Below are 23,730 nucleotides of genomic sequence, written 5' to 3'. Positions count from 1 at the left end.
CCATGTGAAAGGCTTTTCTTCCCTCCAGACGGCATGCTGCCGAGAGAGGCGTAGTGATGAACAGACATTTGAAACATCCACCCCAGAGCTTGCTGGTGGCTTTCAGATCCCCGGGGCCTCTTCTGGGCCAGTAGTCAGGCGAAGACCAGGCTGCACAGGGCGGGCGAGGAAGGCCTACCCCAGGCCAGATGGGCAGCTGCTTTCGGGTAAAAACCAGAAAGAAATCCCAGTCTCACTGCTTTATTTTGGTTTTAAGAATCAAGTCGGCTGACAATGGAAACTCTTTCCCTGCTGCCCTGTCCTCTCTGCCCGTGTTGACAGGAGCCAGGCTTGCTAATTCGGGCTGGGGATTTTCCCTGCCTGGGCTGTTTTTCTCTTTTATCTTCATCAATTGAAGAGAGCTGTTCTTCCTTTCAAACAGACGGAAGGTATCTGGGGTTTTGTGTATTTTTTTTTCTTCCTTTCATATAATTCTGTGGGTCTTTTCCAGATATGTATTTTCTCTCAAATTAACTTCGAACTTGTTTAAGTTTCCGCCCATGTGACTTCCAGTGTGAGTTACCAGAAACCACAAGAGAGAGAGCGCGCGCGCGCGCACACGAGCCCCAAAGCGAGCGACATGTCCCTGTGGGGAGCAGTGCCTCGGCACCCCAGAGTGAGGAGGACGCAGGGGGCAGAGGCGGCTGCAGGGCGGGCAGAGGAGGGAGCTGCGCAGGGGGGTGAGCTGGTGGCCCGGGAGCCCTCAGGAAGGGAGGCCGGCTGGTGACCCGAGAGCCCGGTGGCCCCCCGGGGTGTGTGCAGAGCCCGGAAGATTGCAGCCATGCCTCACAGCTCCGACAGCAGCGACTCCAGCTTCAGCCGCTCCCCTCCCCCTGGCAAACAGGTAGAGTCCCCCCCTTTCCCTGCAGCCCACCTTCTCATTCTCGGGAGGGGGGGTCCTCGGAGCTCGGGCTACAGGTCCCCGTCCAGGGAGCCCCAGGAGGAGCGCCCTGTCACAGGACATGGTGTTTGCAGCTAAGCCACATCTGTTGGCCAAGACCCTTCTCCGGCACCCATCCCACCCAAGCCCCTTTCCCTCTCCACTCCCAGCGGGGCCTGCCCCCCTTCCTCTCCCCTGTGCCCCCACCCCGTGGAGCTTTCTAGGAAGCCAGGAGGAGAATGCGCATCAAGGAACCGTAGTCTCTCAAAGGAAAGGGTGCCCCCTTTCCCCAAGGCGAGAGGCACCGCGTTAAGGAGGCGGCTGGCATGCCCAGCCCAGGCGTGTGGTTTCGTGGGAGGCAGCCATCAGGGTAAGAGAAGGAAGGGGCAGGGAAAAGCAAAGAAGAGGAAAAGGGCAAGCTGGAGGAGGAAGCCAGGCAAGCCCCCGAGAATCCATGTTATCTACTGGGGCATGGTCCCGGCTGCTAGAAAGGCCAGCAGGGAGGGATGGAGCTGCCCCCTAAGCCTCTCCCCTCTGTGGCTTCTGGACGGGGAAAGGAATCAGGAGAGGGCGTTGGAGCTGGCTGTAGGAGCTCAACTCCGGCTCGGGGAAGCCAGAGCCATTGAGGTAGAGAGTCTGGGAGCGTTTGGAATCGAGATTGTGACTTCCAAGTCCAAAGTTTTCAGCTTGAGGCTTGCCCAAAAAAGGGGTGGGGGGCACTCTGCCTGCCCCCAAAGCTTCTGGAGCTTTCTCTTCACCGCTTTCCTTGACACCCCTCTCCAGACAAGGGCTGCTTCATTCCCACCTGAGACGTCAAGGGATTAACATTTCTGCTCCAAGTTTGTGGTTTAAAAACCACATTCTTTCCTTAGCACAGATACCCAAGAGGGCTTGGAAGGTGCTGCATCGGAAGTAAAAGTGTAAAAATGGATAATCCAGCATCTGTCATCAATGTCTCGCAGAAGAGCAGCAGGCTAGGGGGAGTCCTGGTGGAGACCTCTAGAGGGAAAGAGTCCAGTCCTCTGCTCCAGATGGTATCACGGCAGCTCAGGCTGCCTGGAAGTCTGTACTCTTCTTAGGAAGGAAATTACTCATGGCTTCCATGGTAACCTAGTTCCCCCTGCCCCTTCTAGAGAAGCATTTCCTTCCCATCTAACCTGATGCCCTCCTACCGCAATGGCCTGGAAGTGTTGGGCACGCTGATGAGACATCTGCTTGGTGAGCACAGGCTTGCCCTGGGAACAGTGTCTCTGGCTCCTGTGTGGGCGTGAGAGGGAACAGGGCAGGTGCTGTGGACGATTTTACTCCTATACTCATCCTGCAATATCTGGAGGGGAGCGAGGAACTGGAGCAAACCTCTTTGTCCAAGTAGAGGACATGTCCATCTGTGGGATAAACTTAGAGGATACCCAGAGGTCCTCTTGTCCTAAGCAGCCATCCACTACCTGCCACAGCCAGGTAATCACCACCTTTAAAGCTATTCTTGGCTTCTAGTTTGTATTAGGCCTTGTGCTCAGGGTCACGGGAAATGTCAAGGTCACTGAGCATAATGAAGGGAATGCGCGAGAAAAAGAGGCAGATCTGGGATGGGGACCTCAGCCTAGGGATGTGGCAGAAGACACATGAATACAAACCAGTGAGGGGTGGGAAGTCCTTGGAAAGGTGTCAGCCTTAGCATCAGAAGATGGAAGGGCCTGGATTACGGTAGCCCCCTGGGCAAGCCCTTTGAGCCTCAGCTTCCTTGCATATAAGATGGAAACAATAATACTAACTGCACATTTAATTAAACAAGGAGCTAATTAATTAAAGACAAGGAGTTAATTAAACAGGAATTAAACAAGAGCACCTCTGAAAAAGCACTTGCACAGAAGTTGGCATATAGTAGGTGCTCAGCAAAGTTTTGGGGGCAAAAATAGCAAGAAAATTCTAGGCCCAGAAGTGGGAGAGTAAGGGTGAAGCAGCCCCAGAGAGAGGAGAGGTGACAAAACACACTTCATCGCCTTCGCCATTTTTTTTTTTTTTCAAATACAGCGCTATCGAGGCCCCAGGGTCTTTTTCCTCTTCCTGTAGCTTTTGGCCAAAATAGCTATAGGGACCTAAGGGAGTGTAACAGTGTGAGGAAGAGTTCTCTTTTGGGCTCAGCCTTTTGAGTGGGCAAATGAAAAGATGAAGAAAGGGGAGGATGGATGGACAGATACCAAGCAGCCCGGGAACCTGCTTTGACTCTGGAGAGAGGAGCACGTCCACCTAATTCCCGTCATCTGTGCTTCCCAGGACTCATCCGATGATGTCAGGAAAGTTCAGAGAAGGGAGAAAAATCGCATCGCTGCCCAGAAGAGCCGGCAGAGGCAGACACAGAAAGCCGACACCCTGCACTTGGTGAGTGCTCAGAACCTTCTTCAGCCTCTGGAGCCTATAGGCTTTGCTTCCCACCACCCATGGATGCTTGGACCACAGTATTGAGGCTTCCTGTGTGAGCATGTGGGGTGGGGGCATGTGGGTAAGCAGAGGGGTAGGGCTGCGGGGTGCAGAGGAGAGGCTCTCCTCTGGGTGTTTTCAGATCTAGTAGCATGGAATGAGCTGGGGTGCTGAAAAAGAAATGAGCCCTTCTTCCTGACCCCCAAGAGGGCATGAGGTGTCAATGAGTTGATCGTATGAAGGAGGCAGGCTGGGTGGAAGCAGACCACCGGCTCAGAGATGGGGTAGCCAGAGAGAGCTCTATCCCTCTCAAGCCTAGAGAGCAGAAGGCAGGACTGTCTTTGGGAAGAATTTAGAAGGTGTCAAACACTTTGGGGAAGCCCTGATCCCAGTGTTGGGATCGCCTATGGTCCCATCCCCTAGGAGGCCAGTGGCAGCCACCCTGGTCCCTGCCTTTGGGACAAAGAGGTCCGTAGGGTGCTATACCCTACTCCTCTTTCCAGAACATCATTATGATTTTATTTTGAAGTATCTTTTATGATGTCCCAAAGGGTGTGTGAAAGATGTGGTTTCAAGTGCACTTATCTGAGATGGTCCCCATACTGGTTGAGTTTCCTCCGGTCTCAAACTTTCTAGAGAAGTCTTTGAGCCCTAGCTGGAGCAAGAGCCTTGGGTAATGGTGAACTACAAGTCCACCAGAGGACCAAGGCTCTGGTCATGTTGCTTAATTCTGGCTGCGTGCTTCCCAGAGTGGTGCTTCTTCCTTACCTCCCATACCTTAGCTCTCTTCATTCTGCCCCTTCATTTGGTCCTCGGTCAACCAGCTCTTACTTCACTGGCTCCATCCCTGTCCATCCTCCCGCCCCACCTCTAGCAACCCCACCGTCCTGTCCTTCCTCCTGAACCATTCCTGAAGCTCTCGCATCCTAGACCTTCACTTCAATGGTCAAGGGCAATTGGTACCCAAAATACCAATTTGGTACCAAGTGCATTTGTGTTTATTTGAAAGATTATTAGTCAGTTAGAATAGTTGTTTTAATTGTATCAAAAAAGAGTAAGACACAGTTTTCGAGGAGCAAAGAGATGCTTCTTTTAGTGTTGTAAGGAAGCAGAGAAAAGTCAGCACCAACATCTCTGATGGGATGCTTGTGTTTTATGAGAAACATATTCAGCATATCTTCCATTGCGTTCCAACGTAGTTTTAAGTTCATAATATTTGTGGAATGGGAAAAAAAAAAAAGAACAAATGGACACCAAATTCTCCCTTCTTTGTGATAATTATGATCAGCCGCCTAAATGGGAAGTTGTCAGTAATGCTGCTACTTATGGGTTCTCTGTAATTTCATCATAGCTGAGGGTCCTAACACACTCCTGTTTACTATTTGAAGCTTGAAAATCTATGATCACTCACTTGTCTCTATCAGAGTCTGATTTTTTTTAAAGATTGTATTTATTTATTTGATGGACAGAGATCACAAGTAGGCAGAGAAGCAGGCAGAGAGAGAGAGAGAGAGAGGAGGAAGCAGGCTCCCTGTGAGCAGAGAGCCCGATGTGGGGCTTGATCCCAGGACCTTGGGATCATGACCTGAGCTGAAGGCAGAGGCTAAACCCACTGAGCCACCCAGGCGCCCCTCAGAGTCTGATTTTAATTCAATATTCTTTACAGCCAAAAAGCAAGCAAATATATAAAAATTGGGAAGGATAAAACCTGCCTTTTTGTATAAGCGGGCAATATCCTGAGACTGTAAAACTACTGTGAGCTTTATAAGTTTGGAGTATTAAAAAAAAAAACTAAAAATTAAGGGTAGCTCAGCAGCTCTGCAGTCAGAAGTACAGGGTTTGGGGGAAAAAAAAAGAAGTACAGGGTTTGAATCCTAACTCCCCGACTTGCTATCTTGTGTGACAGATCTTAGAGACCTTCAACTTCCCCTAGGCTCAGTTTCCCTATTTCTACATTGGGAAATGACAGTGACTACCACACATATAAAAAGTTCAATGGAGCACCTGCTGTACACTACTCAAAAAATTTAAGTATAATAAGAGTAGTTTTAATAATAGTTATTATTATAGAAGCAAGATAAATAATCATAACTGGGGCACCTCAGGCGCTCAGTCTGTTAAGCCCGGAAGTGGTGGACTCTTGATTTTAGGTCAAATCATGATCTCAGGGCTGTAAGATGGAGCCCCTCGCTGGGCTCTATACTCTGTGGGGATTCTGCTTCTCTCCTTCTCCCTCTCCCTCTGCCCCTTCCTCTGCCTGTGTGTGTACTCTCTCTCTCTCACACACAATAAATAAATAAATAAATAAATAAATCTTTAAAAATAACCACAATTAAAATTAGATATCTATCTATATCTATCTATCTACCTATCTCAAAATCTCAGGGTTGAGAGATTTCTTAAAGGCTGGAAAGTTCAGACACATTTTTGATGCTTGAGAGTCCTCTACACACTCTCCCCCAGCCCCTATGACCAAAATGGTCCCCAGTGTATGCCTGCTCACTTCTAATGACAGAGAGCTCCTTTCCTCCTGATATGAGCCAAGGAGTCCTCCCTATCATGCGCTGCGTCACCCCCAGTCTTTGTCCAAGCCTGGAGGACGTATCAATGAGGGGGACATGTATAGTTCTTTGCTGTGGCAAGGTTTTCAACGGACTCATCTCTCTCTCTCTCTCTCTCTAAGACAAGAGTTAGAACCAGAAGACTTGGCCCATCTTGATTATACTAGCCATGACTAGATTGAGATCTCTGGGGCAGGGGGGCATTAGAGCCCCCGGTCATGCTGTCACCACAGTCACATCCACACCTCCAGCCTCAGCCTCTAGAATGTTCCCATTGTCCCCACACCTGGACACCAGCTCTTCCCCAGCCTTTACTTTGGAGCACCTTAGCATTCATCTTCACTTTTTGGGAAGCTAGCCTGGGGGCTGCAGCCAATGCAGCTTGTTTCTTGACTTCAGGTAAAAGCTTTTGGCAGCAACATTCAAGTCTGTCACCATCAAATAGAGGGGTTGGCTGTGGTGTGAAATGTTAATTTCCTCTCAGACGCAATCGCCCATCTTCCCCGTCCATTATCCTCTTAATTATGTTTGTGATTCAGGTAGAAAATCTTCTGGTTTACCACTAGCATTCTTAGGGTTGAGAGCTGGGTTTACCCTTGACTCCATGCTTGGCTCCACATGTTGAGGTTCTGGAATAGTTTTCTGGCTCTTTCTGGCTCTATGACATAGCCAGAGGACCCATCTGCCAATATTTTAAAGACTAGCTACTGAGAGCACTGTAACAAATAAAGACCATGTCTGTATTGCTGTGCTAGCTTCATAGGCTGGGGTAATGTTGTTTTCTCAGTTTCAGCTTTGTCACTATTATCTCTCTTAAAATACCAAAAGCATTACTTCATTTCTCCAGTGAGAGTGTGGGATACTTACTATTTAACATTTTCAGTATCTATCCTATAAATGGTTTACAACAAAACACCGAAAACTGATTGCTTTTAAAAAGCAGAGTAAGGGGGTGCCTGGGTGGCTCAGTGGGTTAAAGCCTCTATTTTCAACTCAGCATGATCCCAGGGTGCTGGGATTGCGCCCCACATTGAGCCCTGCCCTGCATCGCATCGGGCTCTCTGCTCAGCAGGGAGCCTGCTTCCCCTTCTCTCTGCCTGTCTCTATGCCTACTTGTGATCTGTCTGTCAAATAAGTAAAAAAAAATCTTAAAAAAAAAAAAAAAGCAGAGTAGGGAGGAGCCTCTTTCTACAATTGTTTAATCTTATGCCAACTTTAGAACATCCTTGGCATTCACTACCCTTCACATAAACTGGCTCAGGTGCTTCTTTTCATAACTGTGATATCAACAGAGTCCACATTCTGTTTTAATTCTCTCTCGTTGGGTGTTTCACACAAGCCCCTGCTACGCTTATTTCCTTTCCTCCCACAGACAACTATAAAATCTGTTAGGTGCAGTAAATGCATTGATTAAAAAGGAGAAAGGCATATCATTTTTTATGAAAATTTTATTTTTTTAAGTTTTCACTTTAATTCCAGTTTGCAAACATACTAGACCAGTTCATCTCCAAAAGACACCAGTAGCTAGTAAGTGGATCCAAGATGATCAGCTGAAAGATTATTAAAATTAATAAGGGAACCCTGTCAGCTTTCAAAGTTAACACAAAATGTAATGACTTTCCTATATGTAAACCATAACCAACTAGAAAATTTCATGGGAGAAAAGATTCCATTTATAATACCAACACTGGCAAGTGGAAGGAACAGTTTTCTGTTTTTTAAAATACGTTTAATTTTAAAATACGTTTTACTTAATTTTTAAATACGTTTTACAAAAAAAAAAGGCAGGGCTTAATTTTTAAAAACTTTAAAATTATTCTAAGTGAATTTAAAAACACTCAAATAAATGGATAGATCTGCCTTATGTAAAAATAGCAATTTTCCATAATCTAGAAATTTAACTTAATGTAATCCCAATAAAAACCCAATGTAACTTTCTGGAAGTAAGGAGGAGACTTAGATTAGCTATTCTAAGTTCTTAGTGAGAAAAAACATGTGACAATTTCCAGGAAAATTTTAGAGGGGGTTAAGTAAAGAAGATCAGCTGACCAAGATATTAAAGTGAATTTAAGTATAGAAATCAAAACAATGCGGAAAAGACAGAGCACTGGGCAGAAGAGAATACAGAAAGAGATTCCAAAGCAAACTGAAATTTAAGACCCAAGTACCTATATCAATTCCTAAGAACAAGGCACAAGACACAAGAACAAATGCAAAATGATGATGATGGCATTTCAAACCAGTGAAGGCAGCCAAATCATTCAATAAATAGAACTGGGACAACTGGCTAGCCGTTTGGGAAGAAGAAACTAGAGTCTTCATTTCTCATACAACATGCACACAGATTAAATATTAAAAAAAGAAAAATAAAGAAATTTGGGGGGAAAGAGCACTGAAAAATTATTTTGGAATGGACTTTCCCAGATAAAGTCCAAAACCCTGAAACCATAAAGGAAAAAACTGATATATATTACCTTTATACATAAAAAGTGAAAATTTCTATATAGTTCAAAATACAATGTGCAAAGTCAAAGGCAAATGATGGATTGGGGAAATATCTGTAACACATATGACCAAAAAAGGGCATATTTACTTCATATATGAAAGCTCTTATGAATAAGAAAATGATGATTAACAATCCAAAAGAAAAACGAGCAATGATTATAAATGGGCAATTTACAGGGAGCCAGAGTAGCTCAGTGGGTTAAGCCTCTGCTTTCAGCTCAGGTCATGATCCCACGGTCCTGGGATCGAGCCCTGCATTGGGCTCCCTGCTCGGTGGGAAGCCTGCTTCCTCCCTCTCTCACTCTCCCTGCTTGTGTTCCCTCTCTCACTTTGCCTTTCTCTGTCAAATAAATAAATAAAATCTTTAAAGAAATGGGCAATTTACAGAAGGAAATAAATAGCAAATAAATATGGAAGATTCTAGACCTTACTTAGGGAAATGACAAAACAACAGTGAGATTCCCTGCCGGACTGGCAAAGACAAAAAATGTTGCTAATATGGGATGTTGTCCAGACAATGGAGAAGCAGGCACCACAACATACTTCTAGTAGGAGTTGGTACAACTCCATTAGAAGGCAATTTAACCATGCCCATCAAAAACACTGTAACCTGGCCATTTTACATCTAGAAGTCTATTTACAAATGTACCTACAGATTATACAGTTATGTACATGTGAAGATAATCATTGCTGCATTGTTTCTTATAGTAAAGACTGGAAACAAGATAAATATCCATGGATAAGGAACTAATTAAATGAACTACAGCAGTCCATTCGGAGGACTACAATGGAGTTGTTAAAATAAATTACATCTGAATGTGTTAATCTGAGAAGATTATCCAGCTTCTATACTCTTTTTTTCTTTTAAGACTTTATTTATTTATTTGACAGACAGAGATCACTCTTAGGCAGAGAGGCAGGCAGAGAGAGAGAGGAAGGGAAGCAGGCTCCCCGTTGAGCAGAGAGCCTGACATGGGGTTTGATCCCAGGACCCTGAGATCATGACCGGAGCCGAAGGCAGAGGCTTAAGCCATTGAGCCACCCAGGCGCCCCTAGCTTCTATACTCGTAAATGAAAAAGATGTGAATATGGTACATAGTTTGCTCCTGTGTACGTTTTTAATAGAAAGAAAAACATATATGTGCATGTGTATATGAACTTAAGATTTTTCAAAAAGGTTTTCCCTCAAGGTTAACCCTTATTTCTAAAAAGTACAATGGCAGGTCTAAAGCCGGGGAGAGATACTGTGCATTTTTCCCCTTTTTTATAGAGTTCGGATGTTTTTAATCACGTACTTTTATTTTTATAATGCAGATATTTACATTCTCAACATCAGTCATTACTACATATGCATTAGGATGATTTCTAATTTGACTTCAAACATTGAATCATCTTCTTCTGTGACATTTTATCCCTTGAACATCCTACATAAATATCTCGGTCCTTTGGGAGAACCAACTGTCCATTGGGGCTTGTCAGGAGTGACCCTAAAGTCTACAGTACTGAAAAGCCTCTATAAGGGATGGCAAATCAGTGTCACTTGTGTGACGGTCCTGGTTGAGTGCAGTGGCTTGAAGGATTTTGAGTCAGTGTCCTAGGTCAGTGGGAAAGAGAGTTGAGATCAACTGAGCTGCTTTGTTCATGAAAAGGCTAAAGGTAGAAGAGATGGTAGGCAGAGAGTAATATTAGCCCAGAGCTATGCCTTTGACAAGTCAGATCTGGCCCCAAGAGTGGAACTGGAAGCAATGTGGAGTAACAGGGCCAAATCTGAAAACTGGAACTTGGGTACTCCCTTAGCTGGGGGTGGGAAAGTTGCTTTCCTGGGGCTGGCTCCTGAAGGAGTCTTGGACTAGTCTAAAAAAGAAACATTTATAGGTTTCAGGACATATTTTAATGCCATATATAACAAATGTTATGAGTATAAATTATGCATGAAATGAAGTTTAAAGCTATTGCTGTGAGAAAAAAAGGTATTTACAATCAGAGGAAAATTGAGTAATGGAAGAAAAGCAGCTCAATGAAGATGTCAACCCCCAGGCCGCCTTAGAATGGCACTATTGTTCTTGGTCTTCTGGGGAATACTGGAAGAGAAAACTGTTTGTGGTCCTTTTTCACTCCTGGAGTTCTTTGCTTTCTCTCTGGGAGACCCTGCCATAAGATTTATTGGCATAGAGAAAGCATAGGTCAAAAACGAAAAAGCACAGAAGGAATGTTCTGGCTGTTCCACCCTTAAAAAATTCAGTGAAAACCAGCCAACCACCTATAGAAAAGAGGCATTTGTCTTGGGCCTCTGTTGCTATGAATTTCTTTTGATTAAAAACATATTAATTAAATACATGACTATGTACCGGGCACTGTGTGTTAAGTGCTGTATCTATAGTATCTCATTTAATCTGCACAAAAACCTGTTTTTTTGTATTATTATTGTAATATCATTTTAGTATTAGGTTAAGTAACTTGTCCAAGGTCACACAGATTGTAGCTAGGTCTGACTGACTTAGGGAGAGTCCATCTCCCTAACCATTACACTATACTGCCTCTGCCTTCAGACTCTCATGAAGATGTAGTCATCTTCTCTGATATCCTCCTTGAGTCTCTGCCTGACTTTACTTTTTTGTTCTTTGAGGAACATCTTCCAAAATTCACACTCGTTCCTTCTCCACATTAGGCCTAGTCAAGAAATTAAAGTTTCTATGAAATATATCAATATATCCATTGAAACCCCCCTTTTTTAAAGATTTCATTTATTTATTTGACAGACAGAGATCACAAGTAGGCAAAGAGGTAGGCAGAGTGGGGGAGAAGCAGGCTTCCTGCCGAGCAGAGAGCCTGATGTGCGGCTTGATCCCAGGACCCTGAGAGCATGACCCGAGCCGAAGGCAGAGGCTTTAACCCACTGAGCCACTCAGGCGCCCCTGAAACCCTTTTTAAAGAAAGCTGTGTGGCAGTAAATATTGACATCTCATAAGAGAACACTCCTTGGCACAGCAATTCTACTTATAAGAGTTTGAAAGAAAAATGATACACAAAAATACCTAATTCATCATGAACACCATGAACTGATAAATATTTTATCAATACTATAAAATTGGACAGATGCCCAACAAGAAGTGATTAAGCTATATTATGATACATTCAGACACTAGAATTTTAAACTGCCACTGAAAATGACTATGTAGATCTGTAGCCCTGAAAGATATCAATGACATAGCACTGAGGGAAGAAACAGGAACTTATGAAGAGTATGCAGTCTAATGCTGTTCATGTAAAATTTGTGGGTTTGGGGCACGTTTGCATGCATAAAGAAATATCTGGAAAGATATTCTCCAAAATGCAAATAGTGATTCTTTCTGAGTGGTGAGTTTTGAGTAGTTTACCTTACTCTGGTATTTTTCTATATATTTTTTATTGTGATGAATGTGTACCATTTTAAAAGTAAGAACAACAAACTAGTAGACTATTTTCATTTGGGGGGAAAAAAAAAACATGTCAAGGCAATCCACCACCCTTAAAAGCTTGTACCAATGATGATGAGTCAGTATGGCTACGTTAGGGAGGCATATTTGAGAGGAGGCCAAGTCCATGCCAGTCCTGACATTTATAAAGAATTTCTGTTCAAATGAGATTACAGGTCCCAGGTCATAAATTGATGGTGCCCATTCAAGCAGGAGTCTTCACAAAGCTGCCGTTAGCAGCACCCAAAGGTCTCTCTCCTGAAAAGAATGGGAGTCTCATCAAAAAGTTATCTTCTAAGCTGCTCAGGGATTTTCTTAGTTTCCTCTGCGGGACTCAGTCTGACACCTTGCTTCCTAGGGGGCATAGATTGGTTCCAGAGGACAAAGTCCCCTTCAGATGGTGGGATATCTGTAGAGTCTCATTTTGGGTCCACATGGTAGCTTGGGGGAGGGCGACTAACAATAATTATGGTTATATTCCCTTGTTTATAAGATTACAGAATTAAAAGATAACTCAGAGATGCTGTAGACTAACCTGCCACGTAACCAATGGGGACACCGAGGTCTTTCTCAGGACACCCAAGAGCCCAAACCTCTTGCCTGCTCACCATTTGCTTTTGTTTTGTACCGCTTTGTTGAACAGGACTTTGCTATGCAGATGGTGTTGCTCTTACATGTCCTTTTGCAAAGGGTAAGCCAAGAAGTGAGCCATTAACCAGAAGGTCTGAATGACCTAGACAATCCTAGTAATAGAACACAAGTATATACAGCATGAGATGAGAATGAGAGTGCAAGGTTGAGAGGGACTGAAGTTTAAGTATTCCTTTATGTTAAAAAGATCTTAAAGTTGCAATCCAAAATTAAAAGCATAATACTGCATTGGGGAAAATATTTGCATCAAATTAAATAAATGCAGATTTCATATTTATACCATAGAAAGAACATCCTTTTTAAGAAAAACTTCAAGACTCCAATAGGTAAGTGGGCAGAAGCTATGAACAGAAAGCTTGTGTAATGTTTTTCCTACCAAAATGAAAATAACCCAATTTGCTATTCTGATTGTGAAAATGATATACACTAAGAGTTTCTCAACCTTGGCACTATTGACATTTTGAGTTGTATCATACTTTATTGGGGGAGAGGGTTGTCCTTTGCATGTAAAATAGAAAATCTACCATCTAGATGCCAGTAGCAGCAGCTCACCCCACAGTGGAGATGATGAAAAGTATTTCCAGACCTTGTCAAACATCCCCTTGGGGGGGAAAATTGCCCCCAGTTGAGAATACTGTACTAGGGAACAGACATATAGAAAATCCTTCCTCCTTGGTAATCAATAATTTATAAAATTACAATGAAATTAAGAAGCCGGGGGCGCCTGGGTGGCTCAGCTGGTTAAGCATCTGCCTTCGGCTCAGGTTATGATCCCAGGAGCCTGGGATGGAGCCCCACATTGGGCTCCCTCCTTGGTGGAGAGTCTGCTTCTCCTCATCCCTCTGCCCACCCGCTCTTCTGCATTCTCTCTCTCGAGTAAATTTTAAAACTCTTTAAAAAAAAAAAGAAATTAAGAAAACTTCAGAAGCCTAATTGGCAAAATACATTATTTAAAATTATAGTGCTTAAATGCAAAAGGGGTTGTAGTAACATTGACTTGTATGTTCACTGCTGATGACACTGTATATCTTATGTAACCTTTTACAGCATTACAACCATGAACTGGAAGACTGGCCATGCCCTTTGCCCCCCTAATCTCACTCCTACAAATTTATCCTAGGACATGATTGAACAAAACCCATTATGGGTCAAGATGTTCATTGCAGCATTATTTATAATAGCAGCATTTTGATAGCAACCAAAATGTCCAACATTAAAAAAACCATTTTAGGTAAATTGTGGCTCTTCCATGTGATGACATAGCCATTAAAAATGATAATTATGGTGATGATGTAGATGTGACAAAGTCATGACAAAGCAAAATACAAATCATCTTTACAATGATTGACATTTCATAAAAATAAGTGTGTGTATCTTAAAAAGATGGCAATATGTGCAAATAAAAACAGTTGTGTTGAAAGTACGAGGATCGTGGGCAGGGGGGGCGCCTGGGTGGCTCAGTGGGTTAAGCCTCTGCCTTCAGCTCAGGTCATGATCTCAGGGTCCGGGGATCCAGCCCTGCATGGGGCTCTCTGCTCAGCGGGGAGCCTGCTTCCCCTTCTCTCTCTGCCTGCTGCTCTGCCTACCTGTGATCTCTCTCTCTGTCAAATAAATAAATAAAATCTTAAAAAAAAAAAAAGATCGTGGGTGGGTATAAGTTTTAAAAAATATCTTACATGTGGTTATACTGTATATTTTTTATTTAAAAACAAGAAAATGGTTAGAGATCTGTGTGAACTCAGGAGGACACTGAGGACAAGGGCAGCAATGATATCATTGAGCTAGAATTTGACGGTCAAGTTTTAGTAAATCCTACCATTTAGCCTCCAAACGGGAACACTTTTGGAAGTGAAAAGAGCTCACATAAGAATGACTCCAGAACAGCGGGTATGGACTGGGACTGTACCAGTGCATATCTCATCCCTCTCAGTTTCGGGAAACTAAGGAGGGTGACCTGGAGCTCTTCTAAAGCAAGATATTTATTCAAAAGCAGGATAAAGTTCAGAGCCAAGCAGAGGAGACTAGATTCCTAGGGCCAAAGTACACTTTCTTACAACTGAGGATCCTCTAACCAAAACGTTTTCTGGGTGCTCAACTGGTACAGGTACCCAGAAAACATTTTGGTTAGAGGTGGGACAGTCCAGAAAATTCTATAAACAAAGGCCAATTTCCCAGTACTGGATCCAGTGTTAGAAGAGATGATCGATCCACTCAACAAGTATATATTAGTGTCCTACGTGCCAGGTATAGTTTTTTTCCAGGCACTGAGAATACAACAGGGACAAGTTAGAGACCCTGAATTCATGGACCTTACATTCAACTGGAAGTCACACTGGAAAACAAGCAAATAAATGGACAGGCTAATCAAACCAAGTGAAGAGAACTTCAAATAAAATCAAATAGTGCAATGTTGAATGTGGTTAAGGGGTGGGTGGGGACCATGATCAAGGAAGGTCTGAGACCCTGATATTTGAGATCAAATGTGGTAAGAGAAAGAGACTGGGAAGATCTGGGGGAAGGGTGTGCTCGGCAGAGCCTTGAGGCCAAACTTTGTGTGGCCAGTCAAGGGTCAGAAAGATGCTTTGTCAGACCAGGCCTTTGAGAACGTGAGATGCTCAGGAACAGGGGTGATGGAGCCGCAGGTAGCAGGAACCCGATGGGAGATGGGTGGGTCAACAAAACTAATTCAGATCTGCCGGGGGCTTATATCTGAACCTAAACTCTGATATACAGACTGGAAAGCAGTAACACCTCACTGGGCTGTTAGGAGTTCAAAGACAGGGCAAAGACTAAAACAAAGCAATAGTGTATTTGTTTTGTTTTGTTTTGCATTGAGGTGAAGGTTATATTTATTCATTCATTTGAATGCAAAGCACTTGGCTTTTTTTTTTTTTTTAAGATTTTATTTACGTATTTGACAGAGAGAGACATAGAGAAAGAGGAAACACAAGCAGGGGGACTGGGAGAGGGAGAAGCAGATTTCCTGCAGAGTAGGAAGCCTGATGTGGGCCTTGATCCCAGGACCCTGGGATCATGACCTCAGCTGAAGGCAGCAGCTTAAATACTGAGCCACCCAGCACCCAGCACTTGGCATTTTCCTATAAATCAGTCAGATGAAGATATCAGATATATTAATATAGATGAAAACATGTGCCCTTCCTTCCAGTTGTTTATAAAAGCTTTAAGAGCACTAACGGTTTCACTGGCCTGGTTTTTTGCCGCCACCGCTGGGCAAGTCCCCTTCATTTGGTATGGATGGGGAAAGTCAAGTTCCAGTTAAGGAAACTATACGCAGAGTTCTTAAAATGCTGTTATTTCTGCTACTCCCACCCATAGCTTTATTTTGGGGAACAAGAGTGTTGTTAAGTAGGGATCTGACCTGGGCCTTTTTTAAACAGGGAATCTCTTAAACTCATTTGTAACCATATAAAGTAGAAGCTATAAAAGATATTAAAGTCTTGGTTAAACACTCCATTGGACGTTTCATGGACATCATTAAAAGACTGTCCATATGCAGGGTTTGGGAAATTATTAGAGTCTAATTTGGTAGTCAAGCAACATGATTTTATCAAACACTTACTATGTGCCAAGCACTGTCCTAGTCAATGATGACGAAACAGTGAAGATAGCATAGACCCTCACAGAGCTCAACAATTTAAAGGGAAACTAGTTAGATACTTACCATTAATGAGATTCCAATAGATACCCCACCTCCTGCTTTCCATTATCACAGTGATCTGTTCTGGGTTACTTGGAATTGTTTTCACCAAATATAACAGCAGTGTGATAGAGAGGCACTTTCCCTTAAACAAACATTTACTTTCAAAAGATTTTTTTGACTTACAAACATTCTCCCACTTTTCTAAAGTTATTTATATTATACTTACATTATTTATCCTATATATTAAAATAAAAATATTTAATAAAATAAAAATATAAATATATAAATTTAATAAAAGTAAACATTGCCCAATATTTATTTCCTTACATATATATTAATTTTTTTAAAAAATTCAATTAAGTTAACATATACTGTATTATTAGTTTTGGGGTAGAATTTAGTGATTCATCAGTTGCATATAATATTCAGTGCTCACTATGTCAAATGCCCTCCTTAATGCCCATCACCCAGTTACCCCAACTCCCCACCCATCTCCCCTCCAGCAACCCTCAGTTTGTTACCTATAGTTAAGAGTCTCTTATGGTTTGTCTCCTTCTCTGTTTTCGTCTTATTTTATTTTTCCTTCCTTTCCCCTATGGTCATCTGTTTTGTTTCTTAAATTCCACATATGAGTGAAATCATATGGTTTTATCTTTCTCTGACTGACTTATTTCACTTAGCCTAATACCCTCTAGCTTCATTCACGCCATTGCAAATGGCAAGATTTCATTCTTTTTGATGGCTGAGTAATATTCCATGGTATATATAAACACTACATCTCCTTTACCCATTCCTCTGCCAATGGACATATATATTTTTAAGAGGAACCAGCTATGAACATGATTCATTAAGCTCACCTGCAAAGTGTTTTCAAGTCTTGATGCCTGAGACCTGTCGTCAAATTGGAACCTCCCACAGGGGTGAAGTTCAGGAGTTAAAATCTTTTTGAAGCTCTTCAGGTGACCTCAGTGTGCAGCCAGGTGCATGTGGTAGAATGTGCAGAGTGAGTCTGGGACAACTGGGGTCATAGAAGTGCCCAGACACTGTCCCCAGAGGACCGGTAGGATTGAAGAAAAAAATAACTTAATTTAAACCTTTGTGTTCATGGCAATTACTAGTTGTTTGTTTTTGGGAATTGGGCTTGCTAGTGATAACCTTCCTAGGTTGAGATATCAGTCAGGATTCCATTCAGCTACAAGTAATAGTGAGACTATCTAACAGGCATCACTAAGTCTCGGATAACAAGGAATTCAGAATGGACAGGCCAGGGCCGAATGCAAGAACATCATCAAAGAACCGGGCTACTTCTGTCTGTGTGCAGGTATCCTCGCTATGCGACTTTCATCCTCAAGGCTGCAGTATAGCTTCTGGACCTCCAGGCACCAATCTGGGTTGAGGGAGGGTGGCTTTTGTCCTGGTGAGGCTTTACCTTTTCAATTGGAAAGGGTAGCTCCACCCCCAGCTACTTCGACTTAGAGCTTATTGGTCAGAATCTGTCACATGGTCTTGCCCAGCTACAAGAGAAGCTGAGCATTGGATAAATTCTCTTTCTAGCTTTCTGGAGGAAAGCCAGGAGGAGGAGGCTAGGACAGTAGAGATTTCTTCAGAATCGGACTTGTTTGTTATTCAGTGCGAAGACCCGTGGCTTGATGATTCTTCTTCTCTCCTCATTGGGTGAGGAAGTGGAGTTGGGGCCAGTTTCCCCGGGACGGGTGGGAGGGGTAGGCATAGATCCTCCCAGGGCTTGGGAGATGTCCTACGCCGGTTCGCAGACTTCTCCAGAAACGGTGGGCTCCACGCTGTATCTGTGTCTGGTGGATTGGTGACTGCTGGAGACTGAACATATTTAGGTGTGAGAGATAAGCTTCACTTACCATTCTCATGTTCAAGTGTAGGTGAGAGCTAAAAGGTCACCCAATCGATAAATGACTACGTGTTCTGTTGAAGAGGAACACGCAGGGACTATTTTCACTCTTCTGGAAATCATGATTAGAGCCTTCAAGGAGAAGGTCAAGGCACTAAACCAAAGCCGGCAGGGAGGAGGACCAAAGACCTGCTCACAATGCCTGGAGAGTCCCTACCAGAGCCTGGGGCCAGAGCCTGTCCTTGGCCTTGCTCCTCACTGGCTTCCTTGTGGGGAAGGGAACTGTCTGGGGATTCCCCATCATTCATGAGCTCTTTGAGTGACCCCCTTTCAGCCCCTCCAGTAGGGAATTTCCCAGAATGTTCCCACACCCCCATGAAGCCTCTTCCTTAACCACCCCCAAGCTGCCTGTAGTTCAGGGTTGGCATCAACCTTCAAGCTTCAGAGCTGGGGGTGAATTATGAACATTATTGTCTGGATTCGTAAGAGGTAGGAGAGAGGGAAGATGAAATTGGAAAGCCAACAGGGCTGAAGCCTCCCAGGAGATAATTACCAAACATCGTAAGATTTAAACAAACGTCAAAGACAAGGAGAAGAGGGTGGGCACAGACTCCGAAGCCAGGCTGCCTCATTCAAGTCGTGGTGCTGCCTCTTCACAAGCTGTGTGACCATGAACAGGTTACTTAACTTCCCTGTACTTTTAGGTTGTCCTCTTCTGCAAAATGTAGATAATCATGTTATCTACCACAAAGATTAAAGATAATAATACCTGTCAAATACTTAAAAGAGTGATTGGTACATGGTAGCATTCAATAAATGTGAGTTATGAAGTCAAGCTAGACTATTCTTTTAAAAAATTTGGTTCCCACTAATTTTTCTTGTATAAATTGAGTCTACGTCTCTCTGCCCCCAGCGACCTTCTCCTTGGCCTTCACACACACTCCTTCCTAACAAGTGGATCGCGTTAAAGGCTCATACACTCAGGTATTTAGTTTGGAATCTGAAATATTCGAGAGTCAAAGAGGGCTTGGAGATTTTCGAAGCTAATGGTTCCTTCTAATGTTTTTCAATATTCACTGCATTGGGAGCCTCTAGCAACCCAATGCCGGACTGCACCCCAGACTGCTTAAATCAGAATCGGCCACCGGGACGGGTAAATCTCCCCAGGGGGTCCCATGGATCCCAGGGTGTGGCCACGGTTGAGAACCATTGTTGTGGTCTAGGCTTCCTGTTCTAACCGGAACAGGGGCCCAGAGAGGGAAAGCGAGTCACAGAGGCTCACCTAACCAGGACCCCAATTTCCAGTTACTGCTGATGGAAACCGCTGTCGACGTGTGCTCTGGACCTCACTCTGCATGAGTGAGTTCTCTAAAAGAAGAGCTGGACAGAGGATTCCCTCCCATCTCTGGGCAGGAATGCCGACGATCAGCACCTTGACCGGAAGAGTGTGACCAACTCGGGGTTCCAGTGTGGTATTTAAAGATCACCAAAATCGAGACCCAGTGCTCCTTCGGGATACTGTAGGGCAGCCGAGGACTTCTTAGTGATTTCTGAAGACCTTCGGTCACTTAAGTCACCACTTTCTCAGGGGAAGCATTGGGTATGCCAGAGTAAGAATGGGGGCTAAAGATGGGAAAGCCTCAAGCCAAACCCTCTCTTGCCCCTATGTGGTTATGGGGCTTTGGGTCAGTCGCTGAAGTGTCTGGACCTCTGATAAAATCAGTGTCTTGAGGCAAATTCCAAAGCCCTCTCTCCCAGCAGCTGCCTCCACCAGCCTGTGATCATTCCGAGGGGGTATTTTGGGTAGCTTTGTCCCAGGGTCTCAGTTGGCCTCATCTGAGAAGTGGGGATCATGGCAAGGGCTGGCCTCCCGTGTCCATCTCAGGGGGTTCTTGTGAGGAGCCTGAAGGACAGAAAGGAATTCTGAAAAGCGGAAAGCAGGTCACGCAGAAGCCCAGATGCCGGCTTACCGCTCCCTGACTGACAGAGGACATGCGTGTGAGAGGCCAAAATTTCCTTCCCAAACATTCCTCTCCCCTCCCCGCTGAGTCCTAGGTTTCCAGCTGCCACTGGGAAGGGAAGGGAAATTGAGGGATGTGGTCATTGTACCTGTGAGTAAACACCTGCTCCCATTGGCTGCCTTGGCTAGTTTGTCCCCGTGTGAGTGCTTTCCAGGGCATGACTGCCCCAGGAAGGGTCAGAGTGGACTGAGCCGGGGACAAGTTGGGAGGAGCCCCCCCCCCCCACGCCCCCCAGCCACTTCCTCCTGCAAGGGAAGTCGAACTCTTGATCTTGCCAGTGCTGGCTGGCGGCATGGCCCCTGGGCTGCCTGGTCTGGTTTCTCGGGGGCTCTAGCAGGAAACCATCTTGCTTCCCAAGGTAAAGACAAGCTTCTTGTCACAGGTGGTTGTTTTCTGGTCAGAGGCAGCGGTGGTTGGGAACCCTCTCGCAGAGCTCTGGAATCTGCAAGCCAGGAGGGGGTGGTGGCGGTGGGGAGCGAAAGCTAGAGAGAGCTCAACAGAGCTCGCTTGGGGAGGAGGAAGAACCTGCTGTCACTTCCCGAAAGCTGGGCCTGCCTCTAGGCGGGGAGAAGGTCAGAGCGGTTGGTCCCTGTGGCCCGCCTACCCCACCCCTCCCTTCTGCCTCGGGGTTTGCCCAGGCTCTTCAGAGCACAGAATTTACAGTAAACGTTGTCACCAGTGGAAACTCTCAGAGGGGGCGAAGAAAAGGGCTCGAGGAAGGGGCGAGGACTCCCGGCCCCCAGTTCCCGTCTTAAAACCACCCCCCCCAACCCAGTCTCATGGGTTGCTTTCTTTTACCTTTCGGTAAAGAGGGGATGCCCTGAGTCTGGGATGTGCCTGGAAACAAGGAAATGGTAAGATAAGGGAGCTGCCATACCTCGCAGAAGAAGCCGGTGCCTCTGACTCCACCATCGTGGGTCTGAGTGTCCTGCCCAACCCCATCCCATTTCAGAGATGGGGGTTTCCTTTGTACTGACCTCGGCACCATTTTCTAGCTCAAAGCCACATACAGGAAATGCCAGGCTAGGGCTGAGCCTGCTTGTATCCGTCCTTCACAAGTGGATGGAAGCCGGCCTGATGGGTAAGGCCACAGGCATAAGCTCCTCTACCACTTAAAAAGGGACTCTGGGGTTCACGGATTAGGGCAGTTGCCAGCCTACCTAGCTCTCTCATTGGACCACAGCTCCTGCTCCTGGTGGGTTATATAAGGCACCTCTTAATCGGCAAGTTATCTTACACCTGCTCACTGCCCATCACGGTTTCGAGTCAACTGTTCCTCCAGCCATGGGTATCATTAGCCAGTCAATCAACAGACATTTGAGTTCATACTGTGTGCCAGACACCTAACAAATAGGCACTTGGTAAGTGCTTGACTGATTAAAACCAATGTAATAGTGTGTTTAACTTGTTTTTATTTTTTTATTTTATTTTTTTAAGATTTTATTTATTTATTTGAGAGAGAGACAGTGAGAGAGAGCATGAGCGAGGAGAAGGTCAGAGAGAGAAGCAGACTCCCCGTGGAGCTGGGAGCCCGATGTGGGACTCGATCCCGGGACTCCAGGATCATGACCTGAGCCAAAGGCAGTCGTCCAACCAACTGAGCCACCCAGGCGTCCCGTTTAACTTGTTTTTAAACTTGCCTGATCCTTAGTTAGGATGACCTGGGGCACTTGTTAAAAACTCAGGGAATTCCCAGATTTCACCCCAAATCCCAAACCCACTGAGTTCAAATCTCTAGATTTCAAGAACAGCCTGAAACTCTCATAAGGCCTTCAAATAATTCTAATACTACGGCCAGGCTGACCTAAGTCAAACAAAACTAGAAATATTAAGGCCTGGTTGCCAGCTCAGGTTGATTTTTGAACTGAAGTGTAACTTACTTACCTCTCCAATTCCCTTTTCTCTTCCTCTGTGGCACCAGGGATTAGATGAGTCAATCTGTTTGATTGACTCAAGGAATGTGAACTTTCAAATCACATTGGAAATGCAATTCCCTTAGGTAGCTTTGTTTTCCAGTACACACTAATTACGAGAGTGGAATTGTTGATTAATTAATGATGTGATCAGGAATCAGCACTCTTGGACCCAGAGTTTGCCTGATTAGCGTTTATCTGATGGTGTTCTTAGCAACAGGGGAAAGGTGTTTCTGGAAAAAAAAAGCACACATGCATGAGCAGAACACACACAGGGGGCTTTAAACCAGACTCTCGAATGGACTGGCCAGCAGAATGAAACCAGCCAGCAGAATGGACTGGAACTGAAACTTGTGGTGTGTTTTGACCACTCGATGTTTATAAAGACCCTGGTGTTCTAGAATCTGGTTAAGTAGACAGTTAACCATGGACTTCCTTAGGCTAAAAGCCCACCCTGGAAACATTCGGAGAGCTTGCGGTATAACATTGGGTAGAAAAGCATGAAATTAGTATAAGCTGTTCTCTCAAACTCTTTTCCATTTTTTCAGGCTCTCACCTGTCAGCCTGTTTCCCATAATATACACTTGCCGCTCTCAACCCACATACACACTTGCAGAGACCCACATACACAGACACACAAAGGCTCACACTTCCCACCCATTCCCATGTGCTCCTCTATCAGGTGAGATCCTACGAAGCTGCCACCCTTATAGGGCAAACGGACAAAACCCAGCAATTTTATGGGTTCAAGCTTGTATCTGGGCACATACATGCGTTTATAAATGCATCCATGCTTCTCATATGACACACGCAAATACATGCACACACACGTGCAGAAAAAAATCACTGATAGCCCTCCCCGCGGCTGTGCTGGTGAGAAGTGAACCTGTTTCCTCGCGCTCCCCCTTCCTCCTATCCTGTGCCTTCGTAGAGACTGATCTCTGATGCTGACTTTTCTCCACACAGGAGAGCGAAGACCTAGAGAAACAGAATGCGGCTCTGCGGAAGGAGATCAAGCAGCTCACAGAGGAGATGAAGTATTTCACGTCGGTGCTGAGCAGCCATGAGCCCCTGTGTTCGGTGCTGGCCGCCAGCACGCCCTCGCCCCCCGACGTGGTGTACAGCGCCCACGCCTTCCACCAGCCTCACGTCGGCTCGCCTCGCTTCCAGCCCTGACTTTCCAGACATGGGGTGGTGGGGGACGGAGCCCTCCAGCCCCCAGCTGCCCTGGCAGGCCTCAGGAGGGGCACACGGACTGTGGCCAGGCTGCCCTCACCCCCAGGGCCCTCTCTCCATCTGGAGACCCGGAGGCAGAGGCCCGGACAAGGGTTGAGCACAAGACTGGAGCATCTGGGAGTGTGGTAGGCCACCCAGTGGTGTCGCCGCCTGTCCATGTGTGCTGAGTCCCCATGCGGATGGGAGGCCCAATCGAGAGTTTGACCAGACATGACACCCGAGACCCATGGCATTGAGGGAGGAGGGTAGGAGAGGGCGGGGGTTATTTTTCTAATAAATTTCTTAAAAGAAACCAGCTTGGCAAACAATTGTCTTCTTTTACACACTTTTACACACTTCCTTGAAACCCTAAGTTCTGTGGGGTTGGCACCTTCTTTTGTCCTTAGTCTCGAGACTCATTAAAGCTCTGTAGATGGCTAATATCTCTTCTCTCCCACGGTTTGTGAGCCTACTTGGGAAGCTGGGGCTTTTCAAAGCATCTCCAGTCCTCCCTGGAGGCATCTTGATTTCCTCCCCCAGTCACCTC

General features: G+C 45.1%; 1 protein-coding gene across 1 annotated transcript; it reads left to right on the top strand.

Moving 5' to 3' along the window:
• The first annotated feature begins 586 nt into the window (after window positions 1–586).
• Window positions 587–23,476, top strand: BATF (basic leucine zipper ATF-like transcription factor). Its single transcript, XM_059371330.1, has 3 exons — window positions 587–883; window positions 3,194–3,298; window positions 22,935–23,476. Exons 1-3 carry the CDS (start codon window positions 821–823, stop codon window positions 23,142–23,144), a joined length of 378 nt encoding a protein of 125 aa, XP_059227313.1. The 5' UTR covers window positions 587–820; the 3' UTR covers window positions 23,145–23,476.
• The last annotated feature ends 254 nt before the right edge of the window (window positions 23,477–23,730 follow it).

The sequence above is a fragment of the Mustela nigripes genome, chromosome 13, assembly GCF_022355385.1.
Source record: "Mustela nigripes isolate SB6536 chromosome 13, MUSNIG.SB6536, whole genome shotgun sequence".
NCBI classification, from domain to species: Eukaryota; Metazoa; Chordata; class Mammalia; order Carnivora; family Mustelidae; genus Mustela; species Mustela nigripes.
Note: the sequence above shows the minus strand (reverse complement) of the source record. Positions and strands in the feature narration are given on the sequence as shown.